Source organism: Cavia porcellus, unplaced genomic scaffold (assembly GCF_034190915.1).
Source record: "Cavia porcellus strain 051 isolate PalLab524CR breed Dunkin Hartley unplaced genomic scaffold, mCavPor4.1 scaffold_20, whole genome shotgun sequence".
Classification (NCBI taxonomy): domain Eukaryota; kingdom Metazoa; phylum Chordata; class Mammalia; order Rodentia; family Caviidae; genus Cavia; species Cavia porcellus.
In genome coordinates this window covers 57,205,367-57,227,720 of record NW_026947503.1, presented here as the reverse complement: position 1 = coordinate 57,227,720, position 22,354 = coordinate 57,205,367, and the positions used below count along the sequence as shown (strand labels likewise).

The 22,354-nt window shown below is 44.9% G+C and overlaps 1 protein-coding gene and 1 long non-coding RNA gene across 6 annotated transcripts in view; one reads left to right on the top strand and one right to left on the bottom strand.

The window, feature by feature from the left end:
• LOC100718604 (ankyrin repeat domain-containing protein 29) overlaps nucleotides 1-22,354 on the bottom strand; it is a 110,229-nt gene that overhangs the window by 21,834 nt on the left and 66,041 nt on the right. For 4 of the 5 annotated variants that reach the window (XR_010041473.1, XM_063231839.1, XM_063231841.1 and 1 more), the window contains 4 exons: nucleotides 7,932-8,054; nucleotides 6,921-7,027; nucleotides 4,361-4,536; nucleotides 879-1,046 (listed from right to left, as the gene is read on the bottom strand). Coding sequence is in view for 4 of the 5 variants with exons in the window: in XM_063231839.1 (XP_063087909.1) it covers nucleotides 879-1,046; nucleotides 4,361-4,536; nucleotides 6,921-7,027; nucleotides 7,932-8,054 (574 nt within the window). In the remaining variant the exon portion in view is untranslated. Of the gene's footprint in view, nucleotides 1-878; nucleotides 1,047-4,360; nucleotides 4,537-6,920; nucleotides 7,028-7,931; nucleotides 8,055-20,024; nucleotides 20,268-22,354 lie in introns of those variants that run through there. The other variant, XM_003474032.5, reaches the window with a different exon arrangement.
• On the top strand, nucleotides 20,294-22,007 carry LOC106028567 (uncharacterized). Its single transcript, XR_010041474.1, has 2 exons — nucleotides 20,294-21,247; nucleotides 21,374-22,007. It is a non-coding gene; the product is annotated as an uncharacterized LOC106028567 (long non-coding RNA).

Here is a 22,354-nt window from a genome sequence, read left to right as displayed (position 1 = left end):
ACCACTGAGTTATACTCTCAGCCCTTTTAACAGTTTTCCTTTGAGACAGGCTCTGGCTAAGCTGCCCAGGCTGGCCTCAAGCTTGTGACCCTCCTGCCACAGCCTCCCAAGTAGCTGGGATCGAAGGAATGTGCCAATGGCTTTGTAAAGTTTCAAGTGACCTCAGTGACTTATGTGCATAGGGAGCTATCACTGATCCCCCGTATACCACATACCAAGGTGATCCTGCGCATATGTGTGTGTGTGTGTGTGTGTGTGTGTGTGTGTGTGTGTGTGTGTGTGTGTGTGTAGGCTTTGTGACTGAACCCAGGGTCTTCACGGTGAGCTAAATCTGGAATCCCAGGTGTAAACCACCACCCCAGCTGTTTTTTTTGTTTTTGTTTTTTTTTTTTTTTTTTGCAGTACTGGGGATTAAACCCAGAGCCTTTATACTGAGCTGTGTCCTTATAGGTGTTGAGATAGGGTCTTACTAAAATCACTAAGTTGCCCAGCCTGAGCTTGGACTTGTTATTCTCTTGCCTCAGCCTCCCAGAAATTGGGATTATAGGCCTGCACCACTATGCCTGGCACTGAGGTAAGTTTTCAACTGTGTCACCTTCGTTCTGGGCAGCTAGGCAAATGCTTTAGCATAGCTCTGGAAAAGGCCTTCACGGCTTTTTACAACATTTTTAAAAACAAACAAAACCCCCAGCTTATTCTTTCAATTACACAGCAGTCTCTAGCAACAATTCCTTTTCCTCCTCCATTCCCAGACCTCCTTTACTAGAGAGAAACTGGAGGAACCAGTTATTGTCTGTTTATCTGCCTATTGGGGATTATGTTTCCTTGGCTTTAAAACAATATCATAAACACAGCAAACTTGGATTTGTCATCTCTACCTGAAAAAATGGGAGTGATTGTAAACGGCGCCTGTCCGTTGTCCTTGTTGAACATGTACTCAATCCAGTTAGTGGCATTGCAGGTGTCGGCATCCCTCCCGCACAGCAGCCCCAGGGCCTTGTCGTTACTGGAAGGGGCCTCCACGTCCCGGCAGGCATTGTACATCGCTAGAAGAGGAAGGCGCAGGAGAAGATGGGGACACCAGGCTCGCTTCAACTCACTGCAGTCAGTTTAGCAAGCAGCTGCCTCCCAATCTTAAGCAACCACTGAGCGGTCTCTACAGATCTGCCCACCTTGGACCTTTCACATAGGGTCAAATAATTTGTGCTCTTCAGTGACTTCCTGCTCAGACCCGCCCATTTAGCAGGATGCACCTCTGGACCCCGGCTGTACTAATATGTTTATGCATTCTCTACACATTTCTCCAAGTGTTTCTTTTTATTTAAGAGATTTCACATTTTAGGGCAGTTTTAGGTCCATAGCAAAGTTAAGCGGGAATCACGGAGGGAGTTCTCACGCACTCCCTGCCTCAGTGCCACTATCAACATCCCGCACCAGACTGGTGCATTTGTTACACCGACCAACCACTGTCTCCCTCACTCCACAGGTAAGTTAACATCTGGATTCACTCAGTGTGTATTCGATGGACTGTGACCAATGGATCTAGCACTGTATCACTCTACTGCCTAAAAACCCTCTGCACTGAGTAACGCATTCCTTCTTGCCTGCTAAACACGGACTTTTTACTGTGGCCCAAGTTTCACCTTTTCCAGAATGTTACAGCTAGAATTTTATGCTAAGCAGCCTTTTCAGGTTAGACTTCCTCTCTCAGTAATACGATTTAGACTCTTCTCTCCCTTTTCATGGTTTAATAGCTCATTTCCTTTTAGTGCTGAGTATTTTCCTCTATCTGGATGCTCTGCAGTTTATTTACCCACCCATCTGTTGAGTAATATCTTTTTTTTTTTTTTGTATTTTTCTTTTTTATTGGTACCGGGGATCAAACTCACGACTGTCTGTCTGCTTGCAAGGCAGGCCCTTATGCCGCTGAGCTAAATCCCCAGCCCCTGTTGAGTAATATCTTGATTGCTTCCAAGTTTTGGCAATTATGAGTAAAGCTGTTATAAATATCTGCACGCAGGTTTCAGTGTGGACATGTCTTCAAGTCAATATTTGGGTAAACATCTAGGAGCATGATAAGTGTATGTTTAGTTTTGTTAAGAAACTGCCACAGGCTCTTCCAAAGTGGTTGTACCATTTTGGATTTGCCCAGGAATGAGTGAGATTCCTGCAGCTTCACATCTTCAGTAGCAGTTAGTGGTGTTGGTGCTCTGGATTTTGATCTTTCTAAATAAGTTATCTTACTGGTTGTTCGGGGATCGTACTCATGACCTTACACCTGCCTGGCAGGCGCTGAGCTATATCCCTGGCAAGTTATCTTACTGTTGCATTTAATCTGAACTTTCCTAATCACATATAATGTACAGCAACTTTTCATTAACTTGTCTACTACTATCGACATCTCTCTTTTGAAAAGATACTTGTTCAAGTTTTTTGCCTATTTCTCAATTAAGTTGTTTACTTTCTAACTGTTGAATTTTAAAAGTTCTTGGTATACTTTAGATGACAGATCTTAATCAAATATACCCTTTGCAAATATTTTCTTCCAGCCTGTGCCTTGTCATTGCATTGTTTCAATGTTCTCAGTTTTTCATAATCAATGATAACGCTATATTAGATGTTTTATCTGAGTCTCCTTATTGATTTGCATGCGTTTCTTTAAGGTGGTCTCTGGAGGTGGCATTTGGGAGGTTAGGATATGTTTATCTTCAACTTCGCAGGTTTTGCAAAACTGTGTTTTAAATGGTTTTTAAACATTTGCCCCAAGTTATGATTATGAGGAGTGCACTTTATCAGCATTTTCACTGCCCTACGTCCTCACTAACAGCTGGAACTGGCCACCTTTTACATTTGTGCCAATCTGATCACTGTAAGAATAACAGTTCATTGTTTTAACCTGCAATTTCTGAATTGCTCTGGGTACTAACCGTTAATATTCATAAATATTTTCTCAGGTAAAAAAATCTTTCCTTACCTTAAGTCATGAAGAAAGTCTATATTTACTTCTACAAAATTCCAAGATTAGGATTTTTAATCTATTCAACTTGCTTTTTAGTATATATATATAAAAAAAACTAGGTGAATATAATTAGTTTTCTCATCATTCATATCAAGCCTCCTTTTAAAACCCTTGATGATTTCTAATGCCACACTTGGTATACATCAACTTTCCACACATACTGAACACGGCTGTTTTTGGAAAGAATGTTCTCTCCCCAGTCAGGCTGGTTTTGTGTAACATCTTTTGGAAGATTAGTTCCTACGTATCCTGCTTTTTGCTGCTTTTATGAGCAGGATATTTTTTTATACTCAATTTTTTTTGTTATATGTGCAATTAGTCATTGTAATCACATGTTTTATACTGCTCTAGTAATCAGTTTGCTGATCTTATTGATTCTATCACTTTTTAGATTGCTCTTGGACACTTTGCTTAGCTGTGCCACATCATAAAGTATTTTATGATCTCTCTGTTTAGTCTATTTCAATCACTTTCTCATAAGATGTACTGTACACTTTGTTCTGTTTCTAATCTGTTCGTTCCTTTTCTCTATGGTCCAATTCTTTTCTTTCATTTCAATCATCTTTGACAGATGGTCTCTTTCACACTGCTCTGTTAGTTTCTGGGATGAAGGGATTTCTCCCATTAGTCCTAAAACAGCAGAAAATGACCTTTCCTCTGCCCTGCACATTCAGGTTTTGTTAGTTTAACCTCCAGTTTACTTCAGTTCCTGTTACTTCCGTTTCTTAGAAACGGCTGGTCGCTGGGATACACGGCGGGGCCCTATGATGCACACTGTAAGAAGCAGTCCCCAGTGACAGCCATGCTGCCTCTGTACTTCCCTTTGTAACCCCATAGAAACCTCCCTCCCTGAGCCTTTGGCCCTACTGCTTTGGGAATGATCCCAGTCCGGACAGCTGCATAATAAAACTGAGTTTTGCCTCCAAATCTCAGTGCTGCTTGGTTCTTGGTTGTGGCTTTGCTGTTCCATTTGGCTGGGAACTGAACCTGGGTCAACTGCTTGGAAGGCAGCTATGCTCACCACTGTACCAGCGAGGCATCTGCTTACTTTCTCTTCTTGGCTGCCAGAAGCAGAATTCTGATGGATAATAAAATGCTATACGTACTAAAATTTTCCAGTGGTAATTTAAAAATTAGCAAGAGGCTAAAGAAACTGCTTTAAAAGAGATTATTTATTGATTGTAGCTCAAATCCTAGCCTACAAGCAAAGCAATGACTCTCATTTGAGGATCACAAGAACCAAAATTTGTGACTTTCCACAGTTGACCTGACAACCAAAAGGAACCACTTAGTCCACTGTCCTGCTGTCAACTAAAAAGAAGAATAATCAAATTGACCTACCATTGGCAAAACTTTGTCCAATATAGTACTGTAACTCTTTCACATTGGTTCTTGTCTGGTTTGTGTCAGGATCAATGTAATCCTCGGTTGCTGTAACATTCAGAAACTGGCTCTGATGGGGGCTGCAGGTCAGCTCACAAAATAGGTTCATTAGGTTGTAAAAACAGGATGGACATCTAAAGAAAAAGAAGATTACATTTTGCATGGTCACAAAGACAGGACAAGAAAATACTTTTTTTTTTTTTGGTACTGGGAATTGAACTCACAATCTTGAGATTGACAGGCAGGTGATTATGCTGCTGAGCTAAATCCCCAACCCGAAAAAATATGTTTAAAATGAGGAAGTATTTAAAGTTTCCTGAAGAGACAAATCAGCTCCCATGAGAACAGATTCATAAACCTCAGGCTGGCTGTGTGGCACCGCACACCCAGAGCCCTCACAGCCAGCAATGGCCCTTCATTAGGCATCAGATCTGAAGGATGGCAGTCAGCCTGCAGTTCTCAGGAAAATCCCGCCTTTCTAAAATACATGCAGCCAGCGAACACCACAGCTGTCTTTTTATCTTTAGAAGCCACGCAGACATCCTCCTGTTTCCAGGCGGCTGGGGATTACCCACGAGGAGCCATGAGGCTTGCTGCAAGCTGGAGGCCAGCCTGAGGTACCAGCCTGAACCATACAATGAGGTCCTATCTCAAAACACACAACTGTATTTAAAATAAAGTTTTTTTTAAAAAAAATGCCCTAATTCCATTTATTTTTTTCCAATGTAATTTCAAAAAGAGATTTTTTGAATTTGTGATTTACAGACACCTTTATCCTGGAGTTGTGACAATTCTGACTTAGAAAAAAAGTGAGGATCACCACATTAAAAGTTCATTTTCTAACCTACCAAAAGGCTTCTTCCATGCCTCAGGTAATCCCTGGGCCTCCAAAAACACAGAAGGATTTCTGTGTGGCTTTTAAAGATAAAAAGACAGCTGTAGTGTCCACTGGCTGTGTAGATCTCAGAGATACACAGATTTTCATTAGAATCACAAGCTGACAGCTGTCCTTCAGGTCCAAGGCTTGCACTCTGAATGTTGACTTGCTACGCAGCAAAAGAGCCCTCTCTCCCCTTTGGTCCACTGTCCTGTACAGAAGCTATTGCTTCATTCACTTTGCATTCTCTCTGCCGACAAGGGAGAGGACTCTCCAATCTGATCCAGCCCACGTGACCAAAGCCTCCACTCCAGTGAGAGACGGACACCACTGACTTTTTTCTGTGCTTTACTGTGGCAAAACCAGGAACTACAACCACCCCATTCTGACAAGAATCACTCTTGGAATGCAGAATTTTCTAGTTTCCCATGAATTACAAATCTTTTTCCATGCTATTTTACTTAATTTCCAAGATCATCAAATCTGACAGCTCCCTAAGAATCTATATGTCAAGCTGTTCCTCTTAGATGCTATGATGCCTCTGATAACACAGGGAAAAGCTGGCAATCTGCTGAAGCTTATGTCCATAACGCCTCCCTCAAAGCAGGTGCTAAATGAGTGTCTTTCAGGTAAGGGATGAAGGCTCCACTCTGGCTTCATCAAGGGCCAGCAGCCTTCCATGGGGCATGGTGGCCTCCAAGTCTTGACTCAACCTTAGGACACTCAACATGGTGTCCACTCTGTGTTGCCCATTCTGGTTGGACACAGGGCTCCTCAGTGGAAGCTGGCGTGTGCCCTGCCACAGTGGTATCGGCTGACAGCATATTCTCTGCTATTATTTGCCCCCACCCCGCCCCATCAACCCCTATGAGTCTGCTAAAGCCTGAAAAATGTGCAAAGGTACCACAAATTGCTGTTCTAAAGAACACCATGCCACCAACTTGTTCTTCTAAACATACAAAAACTGCTAGGAAGGCACAGAGAAAAGCCTGCTTGGTACTGGCCTGGGCCACAGAAAATGGAGAGAACTGAAAGTGAACTACGATGAAACCAGTCGACTCCCCAGGAACAAGCTTAACAGTGACCCAAACCCAGCTGCCCTGAGGAGCTGAGTCTAGCACATTGTTTACCACAGGAAGAGGCCAGAATGGCAGGCAGAGCAGGGGAGGAGGGGAGGACATGACCGCAATGGCATGGGACCTGAGTGGACACTAGGAAGTGGTCCCCACTGTACGTGGACACTGCTTCTAGAGAACCCAGCCTCAGACAAACACCCTGCAGGCCAGGACATCCCAGGGGATATCAAGTCTCAACTGAGTGCAAGTGGGAAGAGAACTGAGTCTGGTGAGTACATCCGCCTTACTTATGGGTTTGTGGGGGATCAGGGTCTCAATCTGTAGGTCAGGGTGGCCTTGTACTCACCAGGCTGGCCTCACATTCACAGTGATTCTCCTGCCTCAGCCTCCAGAGCGCTGGCATTGCAGGCATGTACCACCACACCTGGATGCCTCTTTACTTATGACACATAATAAAGAGTGCTTTCTTAAAATAAAACGGGTAAACTGACTTTTAAAAATCTGAACGTTCATGGCTGACAAGTAGCTAACCCGATGGCTTCTGTGTGCCTCATGGGCAACCCACCTGGACAGAAACTGCAGAGGCAGCTGCAGGTTGTCTTTCAGGGTCTGCAGCTGCTGAACGTCACAACAGAGGCTGACATTGTCAAAGAAGAATCCCGGACAGAGCTCCTTCAGGGAGAGAGCACAGCAGGTGAGCAGCACGGTTAGCAGAAAGCACGGCAGCCTGGTGAGATGGGCAACCTCACTGTCCGACCCCTCAAAGATGCACGAGGGTACAGTGAGGATTCCCAGCGTGCTTGTAGCGGTCTCTCAAATGCACTGTGGTAAACTAGGGATTCATATGTAGAGGTTTCAGAGACAATTCCAATTTTTTTTCTTGCTTGGAAGCTCTCTTTCTTCCCCTGACAATCATTCTACCTCTTCTTACAATTTTTGTTTCAGTTTAGCCAGAATGTTTTTTGTGATTTCCATTAGTCACTCCAGGAAAAGTCAAAACCTTCACTCATTCTCGTGACAGGAGCAAGTCTAGATCTATCATCAGGGCAACGTGAGTTTTGATAATACAGGTTTCTAAACCCAGTCTTTCACCCTGACTTTCCAAGTTATTTTCTAAAACCCCTGTTTATCAAGGATGACAAAACTGATCAGAGAAAGCAGAACCCAGCAGCAGATGAACCTTCCAGGTTCTCGGGGACTGTGGAGCAACCACAAAGACAGCGGAGGTGGGAGTGGAGAAGTCACAGTGTCTTAGTGGCAGAGAATATTCAAGTCCTGAAATCTAGGAACCAAAAAAGCTACTCCCAATATGTTTTGTAGAAGTTCCAAGGAGTGACACTGGAGGAACCAAGGTCACTAATCTATTGCTGGGAGACTTTATGAGCGTTACAAGGTCAGCTCCTGAAAAATGAAGGCTCTGGAGTTCTTCTCTGTATCATGTGCTACAGGTTAGAGGCAGGGATAAGAATGAACCTGTTACTAGCCTTCCCTCCACCCTTGATCCACCATACACTTAATCCCAGAGGATCTCATGATGTGTGGTTTGCATTCCCAGTGTTCAAGACAGCAAACTTACCTGCACTAAGTCATACCCGTCCTTTGGCAGTGGTTTTGGTGGCCCAGAATATTTGCAGTTGTACCTTTTATCTCCAGATGCAATTCCACACTCTCCGAACCAAATGCAGGACTGTGAAAACACCTACAGGGAGCCCATGAGACTAGGTGTCAGCTGCATCTCAATGGTAAAACAAGTTTCAATTATAAAAAACACTCGAGTACCATTACAGAACCTTCCAGATTCCCTGCAAAATGAAGTAACGCCAAATGGCAGTTGTTAAGCATTTTGAAAATAATGAAAATAGAACAAAGGTCCAAAACTGGATTTGTCAGGTTAGTGGCAACAAAAAGTAGACAAAAAAAAAAAAAAAAAAAGGAAACCTCAATTAGTGATTCTACCTCTTGCCAGTGTATTTTAAAAGGAAGCTATAGTAGCCATAGTTCCATGTAAGAATCATAGAGCAAAGCAAAATGGAATTAGTACTAACATACTATTTCTTGTACATCTGTGGAATGCTCTAAACTTTACTGGTATTTCCCCCTGTACTTAATATCAGTACTTTATACTACAAACATCAGGACATGGTGTTCACTTTTGCTCTTAAGATGTCCTTGTGATTTAAGTAGAAAGCAAGGAATCTGCACGCTAACTTTAAGGAAAATCACCTAAGCAATCTAAAGAAAAAATTTGTTTAAATCTCTTAAGAAAAGATTTCTCAAGAGCCACTCATATTCCCATGTGAGAGTCACAAGGCTGTCAGAAAACTCCCAAGAAGGGAGGGTTCGGTGTGAATCAGCACCTTCCAAGGCTGCTGCCCAAGCAACCCAAAGTTTGGCATAACAGTGTATTCAGCGCCACAGAGGCCCCAGCAAGCCAAGGCCACTGGCTTGTGACCACCTGTCCCCAGTGAAACCCTAGATCCCAGGAAGCGACCACAGCTCCCGAGATACCTGGCGGAAGAGCCACGCAAGCAACAGCACAGGTTCTAACGCAGGGTGTTGATCCCCTGGGCAGAAACTGCAGAGGCAGCTGCTTGGTGTCTTTCAGGATCTTGGGCTGCTGAACTTCGCCACCCACAGAGGCTAACACAGATCTCACAAGGCACAAATCCCACAACAGTCCCTGAAGCCCTCAGACCTGACATTAGAAGCAACCAACCAGGTTGGGGTGTGTGTGCGCAATCAAGGAATCTGAGTCGATGTAGTTTCCTTTGGATATTACAAAATAAAAATGATGCATACCCATCTCTCCACTCACTAAGTCATATATTTAGGCCACAGGAAAGGAAATCATCCAAGTGAGGAAGTGACAAGCCTTTAACCAGACCTAACAATACTAAGGAAAGAAATGCAACTCTGGGTTTTCGTCAAATTGAAGTATGAAGAGGCAAAAGCTAATCAGAGAGGCAGAAGAAACTCCTGATATTTACATGTAATTTAAATAGAAGAGACACTGCCCTCCCTAGTTGGCAGATGATTCTCAACTGACTGATGTCAAGGAGGCCTTGCCACTGAGTTAAAAGTCCTAAGGCCAACTAAATTTATCTGAGCAAGGGTAAAACACAACTGATACTGAATCCAGCAGATACCAGAACCAGAGCAAGTTCCCAAAACCCCAACAATGTGATCAGATAGCACTTATAGAAAAACTGAAGGGAGGCTTAGAAAACAGGGCCAAAGATTAGACTTAAGTTAGTTAATTGGTTACCTTTTTCAACCACCAAAATTCGAGCTGTGATTTGAATTCTGTGTTGGTTTGGTTTGTTGGGCCCAGTGCAGGGCCCAAACCAAATGCGTGCCTCCCACAGATTTCAGCTAACAACAGAAACCAAATCCTGGCATGGCCATGGCATAGGAGATGGGCATCTGGAGCTTAAGTTTCCCTTCCTCAGCACTTGGTGCCACAAGAGCAAATCAAGATGACCCAGAGCTGTCTGGATTCCTTTCCACAACGATCATCCCTTTCAACATTTATTTCAAGACAAAGCACTGTTTCTACCCAACTAGTGGAGAGGGTGGGGAAGGGAAGGGCTTTGAGCTTGGTGAGGAGCCTAGGTTCTCAAGAGGGTCAGTGCTGGCACTGAGCTCGTCATAACTGGTACCCGTCCACACCTGCCAACTGTTCACACCTGCAGCCTATTATACAACCATGCAGAGTGGGAATTCTTCCTGCTTATGAAATGCAGCTCATAGTCTCTGCTCATCTCACAGGTCTGGTGTGAAGATCAAAAGATACATGTATATTACACACATATACACATATCCACACTATTTAGCAAACTACAAAGCACAGTACCATCAAATGTAAAGAATTAGTTGTCTTCCAACTGTATGGGACCTCTACCAAGAGGTTGTGAACTCTGAAGAAACACCTGAGGTTTCTCCAGGAGCAGAACAGTGGGCCTGGTCTGCTTCTAAGAGGGCACCCTGCCTACAGCAGTCCTAAGCCAGTGACACCCAAACGTGCTTCATGTATCGACCCAGTTATGCCAAACAATGGACTGGTGTGGGAGGTACTATAAAGGGTACTTTTACATGCACTTTACAAATGTGGAAACTGAGGAACCAAGATGCTAAATGTCTTGTCTGAGATCATGCAAAACAGTGGACAAGCCAGGATTCAAACTACAGCACCCCTACTCTACAAAGACTCCCCATAAAGTACAATCTCCTGTGTGGAACACCCCTCCCCCTGCAGCAAGCAGCCACCCCACATCCTCCTGAGTGAGCTTCCTCAGGCTCCTCCACCGCCTGCCCTCCTAGGCACAGCTGCCACATGGCTCCCCCTCAGCAGTGGCCCCAAAGTTTTTGGGTGCTCAGAACCTACAACCTACCCTTCCTGCTGCCTCTCCCTGGTTCTGTCAGTGCCCCTCAAAGTGCTACACTTAACACTGCAGTCTATCCCTCACCACTTCTGTCCCACGGTGGGTGGCATCTGGCTGCCTCTGCATTGCTCTCTGGGGTCCAGCCTTCCTGCCCACCAATTTCCACTTTACCCCAGGCTACCTGATAAGGACACTCCCAAACCTCCCCTCTGAGCTGCCTCAAGGAGCATAAGCCACACACACACACACACACACACACACACACACACACAGCCGCAGGCACCCTATTAGCAGAATCCTTTGATCAGGTCTGGGCAGCAGGAAACCGAGGGTTATCCTGGCAAAGAGACTCATTGGAGGTTCTCTCTGAGACTCACAGAGCCAGACCTGGGCTGCTGGGGGGGGGGGGGGCAGGTCTTCTTCCTTTGCACTATAGGTCATCCCCCAGTAGACCCAGGAACCCCAGGGGCTTAAGCAGACAAGGCTGCAGGTGCTCACCTCTGCAACCTGCTAAGAACTCTACTAGTGTCTGAGCCACTGGATTCCAGTTTCAAAATCATCATGGCACAGAGGGCAGTTAGGTCTTTATTCATGACAAGCTGAGCGTGCCACAAAATCCCACAGGCTCACAGCAACAATGGCACACCAGCAAACTAGGCTCAGGTAGGCCACATGCCCTTTCTGAGACAGGCATTACTATATGGTCCAGCTTGGCATGAAACTTTCCATCTGCCTGCCAGAGCCTTTCTAGTAGTTGAGATTACAGATGTGAGCTACAATACCTCCTGTGACCCACTTTGGTTTTTTGTTTGTTTGTTTGTTTTTGTTTTTTGTTTTTTTGCTTTTGTTTCTTTTTGAGACAGGGTCTTGCTACGCAGTTCAGGCTAGTCTTGTGCTCACTTTGTAGCCCAAGTTGGTCTTGAACTTGCAAAGATCCTCCTGCCTCAGCCTCCTGAGTGTTGTTATTACAGGTGTGTGCCACCATGCCATGCTCTGCTTCCTTTTTAAACAAAGCACCTAATCTTCAAATTTAAAGCTACCTTCATTATAATGACACACGGGGCAAGACTCCTTATTTTATACTCAATAATATTCAGTTGGGGAAGAAAGCATTATGTCTACACTGAAAATAAAAACCAGCAACCTTTGAAGTTTACTATAGCCAAAAAGAAAAAACAAACAAAACAAAACAGGAGATGGATGGTAGGGATGGTCACACACAATGTGATATACTCAGTGTCACTAAACATGACATTAAATGGAAATTTTGTGTATTTTACAAAAAGAAGAAGAGGAGGAGGAGGAGGAGGAAGAAGAGGACGGTGGCAGCACTAGCAGCAGCAGCAGCTGCCCATGAGCTCACATCCTTGGGCAGGAAAAAGGGAAGCCCAGGGTTACCATCTGCGTATTGGGGCTAAATAAGCAGAAGCCAGATGCATCAGGATCAAGCACTATGGGGCTGAGTGTTCCGGGACACGACAAGGTCTGTAACATACCCTGTCAGAGCCGGACTGAAGTCAGGGGCTTTAGGCTGTTTGCTGGGTTACAACAGAACAGTGAGAATGAACAGAGTTCACCCAGCTCATGCTTCTGAAGCTGGGCAGTCCAAGACTGAGGGGCTGCATCTTTCCATAGTGAAAATCACTAGGCAGCGGGTGCGAACTCCAGAGGGAGGACAGCTGAACTCACGCCCTTGTAGGAGCCCGTTCTCGTGATGATTTTTTTTCACAGTTTAATCTCATGGTCAGAACAATCTTATAGAGCTAGTGATAACTACAAAAATTACCTTACGCACTTAAAAACTTTGCCAACTCCTAAAATATTGAAAAAAGTGGCTACAGATTTTCCTGTAATTACAAATCAATACCTATTCATTCCAAAAAAGCCACAAATCACAGGTGTAAATGAAATATGTAACACTGAGGCTCTCTGCACCGATCCACCCTATCCTGTTTTTCAGGTTTAACTAGTACTAATTTAGGAGACCCAGGATCTTGGCTTTAATTTCTCCCCACAAGTAAACCAGCAGAGACAGACACACACGTGCAGTGACTTTTAAATCGCTTTTTCACAAGGAAGCCTCAACTTCCTCCCATAGATTGACTTCCAGCTCTCCATGAACTGCCTTTCACTGTCTTTATTCAGATCCTGGAGGCCACATGCCAGTCCACGTCTCAGCCTCAGAACAACAAACCCACTCATTGTTTCCTGAACAGGTTGCAGTGCTCGCCATCCTAGAACACCCTCCTTAGCTAGGCCTTGGTCAGCAGCCTCTCCCAAGACCCATTTCCTCACTACCCTAACCTCTGAGTCCCTGTCTCTTTCCGGGGTTGCCTAATTGGGGATGCCTTCCTTGAACAGAGGCAGCACTGGACTGGGAGCCTGGGGCGACATGGGTTGGGGATCAGCCACAGATTTCTGGTGCTGGGTATCTGTTTCTGTCCACGAGCTCCCCGTGGAGCCACCAGGGCAGGAACGGATATGTGTCCCTGTGCAGGCCCAAACATTAAGGAGCGCAGCTGCGGAGTCTCAGGTCTCTGCCCACAGAAGCTCAAACACAGCCACAGACAGGGACTTGGGTGCATGTGGGTGCACATTCCCCATAAAACTTTTTTTTACAAAAACAGGCTCAAGCCAGGCCAGAGTATGCTGGCTCCCGATCCGAGATCAAGCTGAGTTTATATTCATGAGAATCACAAGAGTACTTTCTTGTTTTTGTCTTGGTTCCCAGTAAGACTGAGACCCCCAAGGGTGTACCCAGCTGTAATAGTTCCTTAGAAATTCCCTGCCTCCAATGCTCATGGAGTTGGGAGCCATTAACATTCAAAATGAGTTGAGGGCATCTGACTCCATTATATAGGAGGATGGACAATGAGAAATGCTGGTCATCTTGGCCTCAAGCCAGAATTGAATAGTCACAAGGCCACCGAGCTGAGGTCATATAGACAACTCACAACGCGTCCCAGAGTTTAATGACTGGCTGTATCAGGAAGCTTCTTTCAACAGTACTAAGGATAGCTCAGGAAAGTCTGTAAAAAGCCTCCTCTGTCATAGGTGAGCCACGACAGCCACTGCTGAGGCTGACGCTAACACAGGCCACCACTGAGAAGCGCTGAACTCAGAGAGCACGAACTCGAGTGGAAATACTGACCGATCAGCAAGTGCGTGCCAGGCATGGGGTTATGTGATTTCTCTCTCACTGCCCCTCTTACTTCTCAGACACTCTAGGAAGTCGAATCGGAAACTAAGTCAGAATTAGGAACTAAATCAGAGATGACACTGGGAGATCATGACTCACAAGTGACGCGATTTTACAAGCTCAGGTCAAAGGTTTAGCACATCTTCCCTCTCACCTTCCCACCTTGCCCACCCCACAGCTATTGTGTCAAACTCCACCATGGTTTGGCCACTGCTATATCCACAGAATCTAATAACACACCAGAGCCAGAAGTTCCACCCACTGTGCTGCCATTTCTCCTTCACAAACTTGTTTACCTGCAGCAATGACAGTCATTCACTCAGGAACCTCCCCAGGGAGCTGTCAAGTAATGACTCACTTCCTCAAACCCGACAGCTGGGTCCTTCACCCAGCTCAGGTTCCAGGTGGGGAAGGTGGGAGGTGGTGCGGTAACCACTGCCCTCTGCCTCTGATCCCAGCACTCAGAAGGTAGGAACGGGAAGACTGCTGCGTTCAAGGCCAGCCTAAATTAAAAAGCAAGAGCCTAGCTTGAAACTCGAAAGACAAAAAAAAAAAAAAAAAAAAAATTCTTTTTGTCTGTATCCTTATAATTTTTTAAAATCTATCTTCCCCTTCTCAACTGTGAAGAAGAAAAGGACAGTGATTGACATTTACACCACTTTACAATGCATGGCCTGCTTTGTGAATGGGTGAGTGCTCTTGATCTTTGCATCCTAAATTGTGCTTACAGCTCCTATTTTACGTTGAAGAAATTAACCTGAGTTCTTCTTGTGACATAAGATGAACAAAGTTTTGCAGCTTTACTCAAATCCCTTAAGAGTCAGAGGCAGAGTTTTCTGTTTCATTTTAAAGTTTTGTTGCCAAACCAAACGTTTATACGGAGACTAAGCAGCATGAGCCAGGCAAAGAAAAACCTAGTTATCCACAAGCACCCCTCGACAGAAACCAACTTCAAATCCAATTCTGCTAGCCACCTGCTGCTAAATTCCTCTCCAAACCCATTCTGTAGCCCAAAGATTTAGCCACTAAAAGAGTCTATGACAAGAGTCCTGGCTATATTTGAAAGTCATTAAAATAATAGTTTTTGTTCCTTAAGGAACCTGCAACCTGGTATTTTAATTTAGAAAATTTCTATCTTTTGACATGGACTCTAGAAAGCAGTGTAGTTGCACACTGTAAAGGCTTTTACCTAGATGTGCCCCCAAAGCCTTACCTGCTCATAGGTGGGGCTCGAGATGACTGGATCATGAAGATGTGACACTCAGTATAGATCAGTCCACTGATGAGTTTATAGCTAAATGTGATGCTGGAATGAAGTCTGGGTGGAGAAGGGGGGTCGCTGGGGGCGTGGCCTGGGACTGTAGCCCTTCCCTCTCCTCTGACCTCTTTGCTGCATGCCTGCTATGCTGTGAGCAGCTCTGCTCTGTCCTGCCCCTCTGCCTTGCAGCCGTGCTGCCCTGCCTGCCGTGGAGCCCTCCAACTGTGGACTGAAACCCGTACCAACTGTGGGCTGAAATAAACTTCCCTTCTTTAGCACATTGTCCCAGCAACAAGAAGGTAAGACATTAACCAATTTTTAAGAGAGAGAAACTGAAACTCCACAGCCTTGTCCAGGGTCACTCTTGCAAAGAATACAGACCCATGCTCCAGTCTTTTTTTTTTTTTTTTTTTTTAAAGGAAAAAAACCAAACAGAGAAAGGGTAGAAATAATACATAATTTCAAAACAAAAACAAAAACAGAAATCACTAGTTGATAATTACTGCTCATATTGTCCTCTTACAAATAGCTGTTCAAGTTACAAAACTGAAGCATACAAAGTGGACATTCAAACAGCGAGACTGCAAACAGTTCTGTCCAACGATCCAACAAAAACTTAGTAATATGGTTATCGATCCTATACACTAAAACATACATGCAGTTATATCCTTTAGAGCATTTTCTTTTCCTCTCTTTTTTATAATACCAATTAGACATTTTGGGTTTTATTACTCCTATATTTCTTATTACTTTTTACATTAAAGACACAATATGATTTTTATAAAATATGATTCTTATTTCTTTCAATAATGAAAGAAAACCCACAGAATGGGAAAGAATTTTAGCCAGCAATCCCTCAGACAAAGGACTTATGTCCAGAATATATAAAGAATTGAAAAACATCAAGCCCCTCAAATTCAAAGACCCTCTCCAAAAATGGGCATCTGAGATGCACACACAGTTTTCAGATAAAAACATACAAATGACAATAAATATATGAAGAAATGTTCACCATCATTTGGTCATTCAAGAAATGCACATTAAAACAGCACTGAGGTTTCATCTCGCTCTGGAAAGAATGGCTGCCATCAAGAAATCAACTGATAACAAATGTTGGCGAGGCTGTGAGGAAAAAGGAACACTGCTCCACCGTTGGTGGGAGTGTAGACTGGTGCAGCCACTATGGAAATCAGTCTGGAGAATTCTCAGAAGACCAGGATTGAAAGTTCCATTCAACCCAGCTATTCCCCTCCTCGGTATTTTCCCAGAAAAACTGAAAAGGTCCTATCACAGCGATATGTTCCCATGTTCATAGCAGCACAGTTTGTAATAGCTAAATCTTGGAAACAACCAAGATGCTCATCAACCACAGAGTGGATGAAAAAGATGTGATATTTTTATACAATGGAATATTACTCAGCTATAAAAAGAATGATCTTGAGGCCTTCATAGGCAAATGGAGACAATTTGAGGCAGACTTAATGCAATCCCAATCAAAATACCATTAACATACCCCACACATCTAGAGAAAATACTCCTAAAATTCATTTGGAAACAGAAGAACCTAGAATAGCAAAGGCAATTCTGGGCAACAAAGGCAAGACAAGAGACATCTCAATTCCTAGCTTGAAACTATACTACAAAGCCACACTGATACAATCAGCATGGTACTGGCAAAGAAATAGACCAGAGGATCAACGGAACAGATTTAAAGATGCAAGCACAACTACAAAGACACTCAGCTACTTGATATTTGACAAAGGGGCTAAACATGTTCACTGGAAGAAGGATAAACTCTTTAATAAATGGTGTTGGGAAAAGTTGGCTCTCCACATGCCGAAGACTGAAACTAGATCCATGCCTATCACCATGCACAAAACTAAAGTCTAAATGGATCAAAGACCTAAATATTAAAACAGAAACACTAAATCTACTGGAAGAGAAGGTAGGTAGAAATCTTGGAGACATAGGGGTAGGTGGAGAATTCATGAAACCCAAACTTCACGGGAAACACTTCAAAGAATCAACAACTGGGATCTCATATTACTGAAAAGTTTCTATACTTCAAAAGAAATCACCAACAGAGTGAAAAGAAAATCCACGCTCTAGTCTTTTGCCAGGCAGCCAATTCCACTGCAGCAGTTTAAAAACAGACCCAGAACTTCGGAGGAAGGACTGTACGTGGGGAGAAGGACAATGCCTTCAAAGACAGGGAATGCAGTGATAGCAAATAATTTGGCTGGAAAGAGGACACCCTTCACAGAGCTCTGGGCGAGAGAGCGGAAAGGGACACCTGCGATCAGATTAGAGATGGCCTAATCAGGCTTCCTAGTAGGTACTGTGTCATTCATTTCAGACAAGTGGAGGCTTAGGAAGGGTTACCCGGGAAGAGAGGTCACACTATCTTCATGATCAGAAGGATTCTTTGTTCTGGGTAATATAACAAACATGCAGAAATACAAAGATCCATTTAGCAAGTCCTTTGCTCTCTGCCCACTTGCTAAAATAAAAAAACTCCATTTCCACTTTGTTGGTAAGATATCTAACCATGGCATCAGTCAAGGCTTAGGAGAGACTTGGAAAATTTCCTCATATTTACTCTAATTTCAAATGGCTGTTCTTCCCTTCTGATCCCTTCCCTTCTGGATCCCCTCTGGAAAAATCACACAAGAGCTTGCTTCCCACTCAGATTTCACTAAGTTCCAAGTCCTTCAAGGAAAATCTTATAAAAATCACAGTCTAACAACCAGGCCAGATGGTGAGAGGCTGAGGAAGAGAGTTCGAGGCCAGCCTGGGCTACCGAACTAAACCCTGTCTCAAAAAACAAAACAACAAAACCCACCACCAACAATAACACAGCCAAGACAGACATACTATTTCTGCATTCATAATTTGTATATCACAAGGTTTTAAAATCACACAGCCTAAACCGGGCATGGTGGTGCACTCCTGTAATCCCAGCACTCTGAAGGCTGAGGCAGGAGAATCATTATAAATTTGAGACCAGCCTGGGCTACAAAGTGAGCTCATGACCAGCCTGAACTGCATAGTGAGACCCTGTCTCAAAAAGACAAAAAAATGGGTCAAGATTTAACTCAGTGGCTTAATTGCCTGCCTGGCAAGTGTGAAGTTGAGTCCGATCCCCAATACAAAAAAAAAAATCACAAAGCCTATGACTGTTATTGAATATGTAAGTTGTAAGAACTAAGAAAAACAAGGAAAAACTCCCCCAAATGTATTTAATAACCCTAACCCTATTTAAGACCTCCTCTCCAATCAGGCTTCCGGGGTTCACCTCATCTATTCAGATGCCCTGAAGCCTCTAGACAGATGTTAAGTTAAAAAATCAACAGTAGTGGTCCTTCTAGTTAAGATCTGCTGACCACAAAAAGGTTCCTAGATGCTGTGTAAGAGATTCACAATCAAATTGACATACTCCAAATATGCTCAAAAAAGAGACGCCCATTGATCAACGGCCTTGGATACTACCTTGAAGTAAAAGGTATGCTCTGGAATGCTCAGGAAACTAAATAGCTGTATTTTCTCCAAGGCACAGAATTTCTTGAGTTTTAAACTACATTAGGGATATATGCTATATCACTTACTAAACCCAGTAATTCTACAAGGTATTACTTTTATCTTCAGACCAACAGCCAGGCATGGTAATACATGCCCGAAATGCCAGTACTCGGGAGGCTGAGGCAGGGAAGATTCCTGCAAGTTCTAGAGGCCAGCCTGGAACTACATGGTGAGTTGAAGGTCAGCCTGAACTACACAGTGAGACCCTGTCTCAAAACACAAACAAACATAAATAAACAAAGCTGAAGCCAAGAGTCAAATACCGAAAGCCACAGAGCCAGTGAGCGATCTGTGGCTGAGCCCATCCATAATCCAAACTGTCTCTTTGAAATAGGTTTTCCTCTGGGCTTCCTCCCAGCCAAGCATCTTTGAGTTCATCAGGATATCAGATGTGTGCTCTTTCACAAACCCACATATCAGGGGCACCTCTCTCCCTTGACACACACACACACACACACACACACACACACACACACACACACACGCCGAAAGGGTTCTGGGTCATCTTGCAATCACTACACAGACAAGAGGTTTTTCTAGTCCGCGGGACCCCTCTCTCTGCCTCCCCCCGCAGCCACACCACCTCATAGCCACTGACAGCCTACGTGAAGAGGACCAGTGGCCAAAGGATATAGAATTTCCAAAGGCTCATTCTTTCATCCCGATATGAAATACTCACACCCTTAGACCCTCCCAAACCTCGCTAGGGTTTTTTCTTTACAAACAGCAGTGAGGAGCCGGTACCCGGGGCTACTAAACCCAGGAAGAGCCACCAAAGGACTCAGGACACACAGTCCAGTAGCTGCCGAGTAATTGTGACAAGAGGAAATCCAGCTACCCGCTGTGGGCCTCGGTTTCCTGGGATGTTAACAACGAGGTGATGAGAAACAACTCGCACGCACCCTTGAGCTTCCAAAGAGTTCGTGAGCATCAAGATTTTTTTTAGTAGACAAAATTAAATAAGGTCCTGAGCCCTTTTCGCTCACTCTCCTCCCCTCTGATGCCACATCCTGAATCGAGAAATTCGGGAACCACAGCTGACACCAGCTCAAAGCAGTCCCACGATCAGCCTCCAGCTGTCGATCCAGCCAGGAGCGTGTGGCGGGAGACTGGAGCCGGAGGGCGGGGACCTCCCCGGCTGCACCCGTAGACCACCTTCCCTCGCCGGCCCCGGCCCCCGGCCCCGGCCCCAGACCCGGCCCTGGCCCCCACGCACACCCACCGCCCGCCCGGGGCACCGGGGCCGCTCACCTGCACCGGGCAGAGCAGCAGCAGGAGAAGGCCGAGGGCCCAACCGCGCGCGCCCATGCTGCCGCCGCACGGAGATCCGCTCTGGCTCGCTCGGCACGACGCCCGGGGCCGCTCGCCTAACGCCGGTGGTTTTGGGTCAGGCGCCTGACTAGGGAGAGGGCCGGCGCGGGCGGTGACGGACTGCGCGCGCAGGTCAGGAAGGAAGGCGGGACCATAGGCTCCTCCCATTAAGGGCGGGGCTAATGGGCCAGTTTCGGGGCGGGGCCGGGCTGGAGGGCAGACAGCCGAGCCAGCCAGTGTTTCCCACAGCCCCAACTTCTCCCGGGTCCTCAGTCCTGCTGCCTCTGGGTGCACGGCGTCGAGCTAGGGTCTTCCAGACCCCGGCAGCTGAACCTCTGCAATCTAACCCAGGAGGGTATTTCTAGAGTTGTGCCAGCAGTTTCTGGTCTCGATGCTTGAATTCGTTTCCTTCCATTTTTTCTCCTGGGTTGCAGAGGGTGGGCGAGAAGGTTTTGGCAATGTGAATGCTTGGAGATGTTTTTCCCAATGAAGACCTTATTCCTCGGTCGGGCGTGGTGACGCAAGCCTGTAATCCGAACACTCGATGGGTGGGGAGGGTGAGACTGGAGGATCATAAACTAGTGCCCAGCCTGGGCAACCTAAAGATTTAGCGCGACCTTGTAATCAATCAAGCAGTCAATCAATCAAAAGAAAAAACGACCCCGTCTCTTGTGCAACGCGTGTTTATTTCGGCCTCGATAAGTACTCAGCGGTTTTCTTTCCAGACTCGGTTACGCAAAAGGAATCGGTGCCCGGGTACTATTGGCAAAGCAGGCGCTGGTGATGCGCAGTGGCGTGACCGCGTGTGATCCAGCGCGCAGGGGTGGGACGCAGGGAGGCGGGCGTCTCGCCACCCTCTGTTTACGGTCTGCTGGGGACAGCGTGAGAAACGCGCCACCTGCTGGCCGAGCCGCGTCCAGCCCAGAGCTTGGGGCAGAGAAAACCCAGTGGTCTGATCAGTTTATTTTAAATTCTCAGTGAAATTGAGGAATACAAAAATAAAAGAGAAGCATCTTCGTTTTTGAGCCATGCATTTACTATATATTCTTGTCTTGTACTTATTTTTATGATATGAATGAATTTCTGATAACTTCCTCTCATCTCATTTATGCAGGCTGCTAAAGCGCATCAGTCAGAACCATTTTGGAGTTAAGAACAAGGAGGTAAGAGTCTCATTCTCCACAGTGGAAACCTATTTACAATGAAGAGATTAAATTTCCATGTGTAGCAATGATCAAAGTCAGTCGCAGGACCACGATGGCGATGACCTTCCTATTCCTACCTTGCAGGTGCTGCTCCTTCTGTTGCTATCTTGCCCCCTGCCCTGCTCCGCCCTGAGACATCCACCCCGCTGACCTACGTAGAGCTAGATGGATTTCCTCTGCATCTAAGCCTTGAATCTTCTATGGTGACTTCTTCCTGAGACTTAGGCTCCTGGGGGTCCTGCTGATGATACTATGCTTTCATGCAAGGAGTGTCAAAATTTGGTCTCAGAGCCCCCTGAGGGGAGAGGGAATGCCAAAAGATTGAGAATCTGCATGTACCAACTCCCCACAGGGCATGTAATCACTATGTATTGCAAAAAAGTACTAATAAAAATAAAGATTGGAAAGAATCTTAATGCAAAATCTCAGGACCCACCCTACTGGGGCAAGAAGCTATTGGCCTGGGCCCAGCCCTGAGTGTTTTAATAAGTCCTCGGTATGCTTTATTGTACAAAATAACCGACTCAAATAAATGCATGGTCAAACACTATGAGACACATTCCTGGGATGGGCAGAAATTCAGGTGTACCACAAATTACAGTCTGGCCACCATTCACCAAAACACTAAAAGAGCTGTTACACATGTTTTTTTCCTGAATCTTAGTCTTTTGTGAAGATTCAACAATGCCCCAAAAGCTAGGAAATATTTTAAAATAAACTACCTTATTTCTAAGGAAAACAGGTTTTTGCTGGCAAAATAATTCTGCACTCATGGTACTTGAGCAAAAGAATTTCAAAAACACACAAAGTTTTGAAATGAGAATTTTTTAAAACTCACTTTTAATTCCATCCATGTTACCTTTGTGGGGTTTTTTCCCCTTTACTAAAATTGCTTTAACCTGATTGAAATTCTAAGAAAGACTTTTGTTTGCCTAAAGAATATTCAATGTTGCTACTTTTATAAGCACTATTCGACCTCAGAATTACAAAGCACAAAACTAGAAGGAAAATAAAATTATTAGAAGTATGATCCTTGTAAATGTGCAAAAACATCCTTTGCTAAGC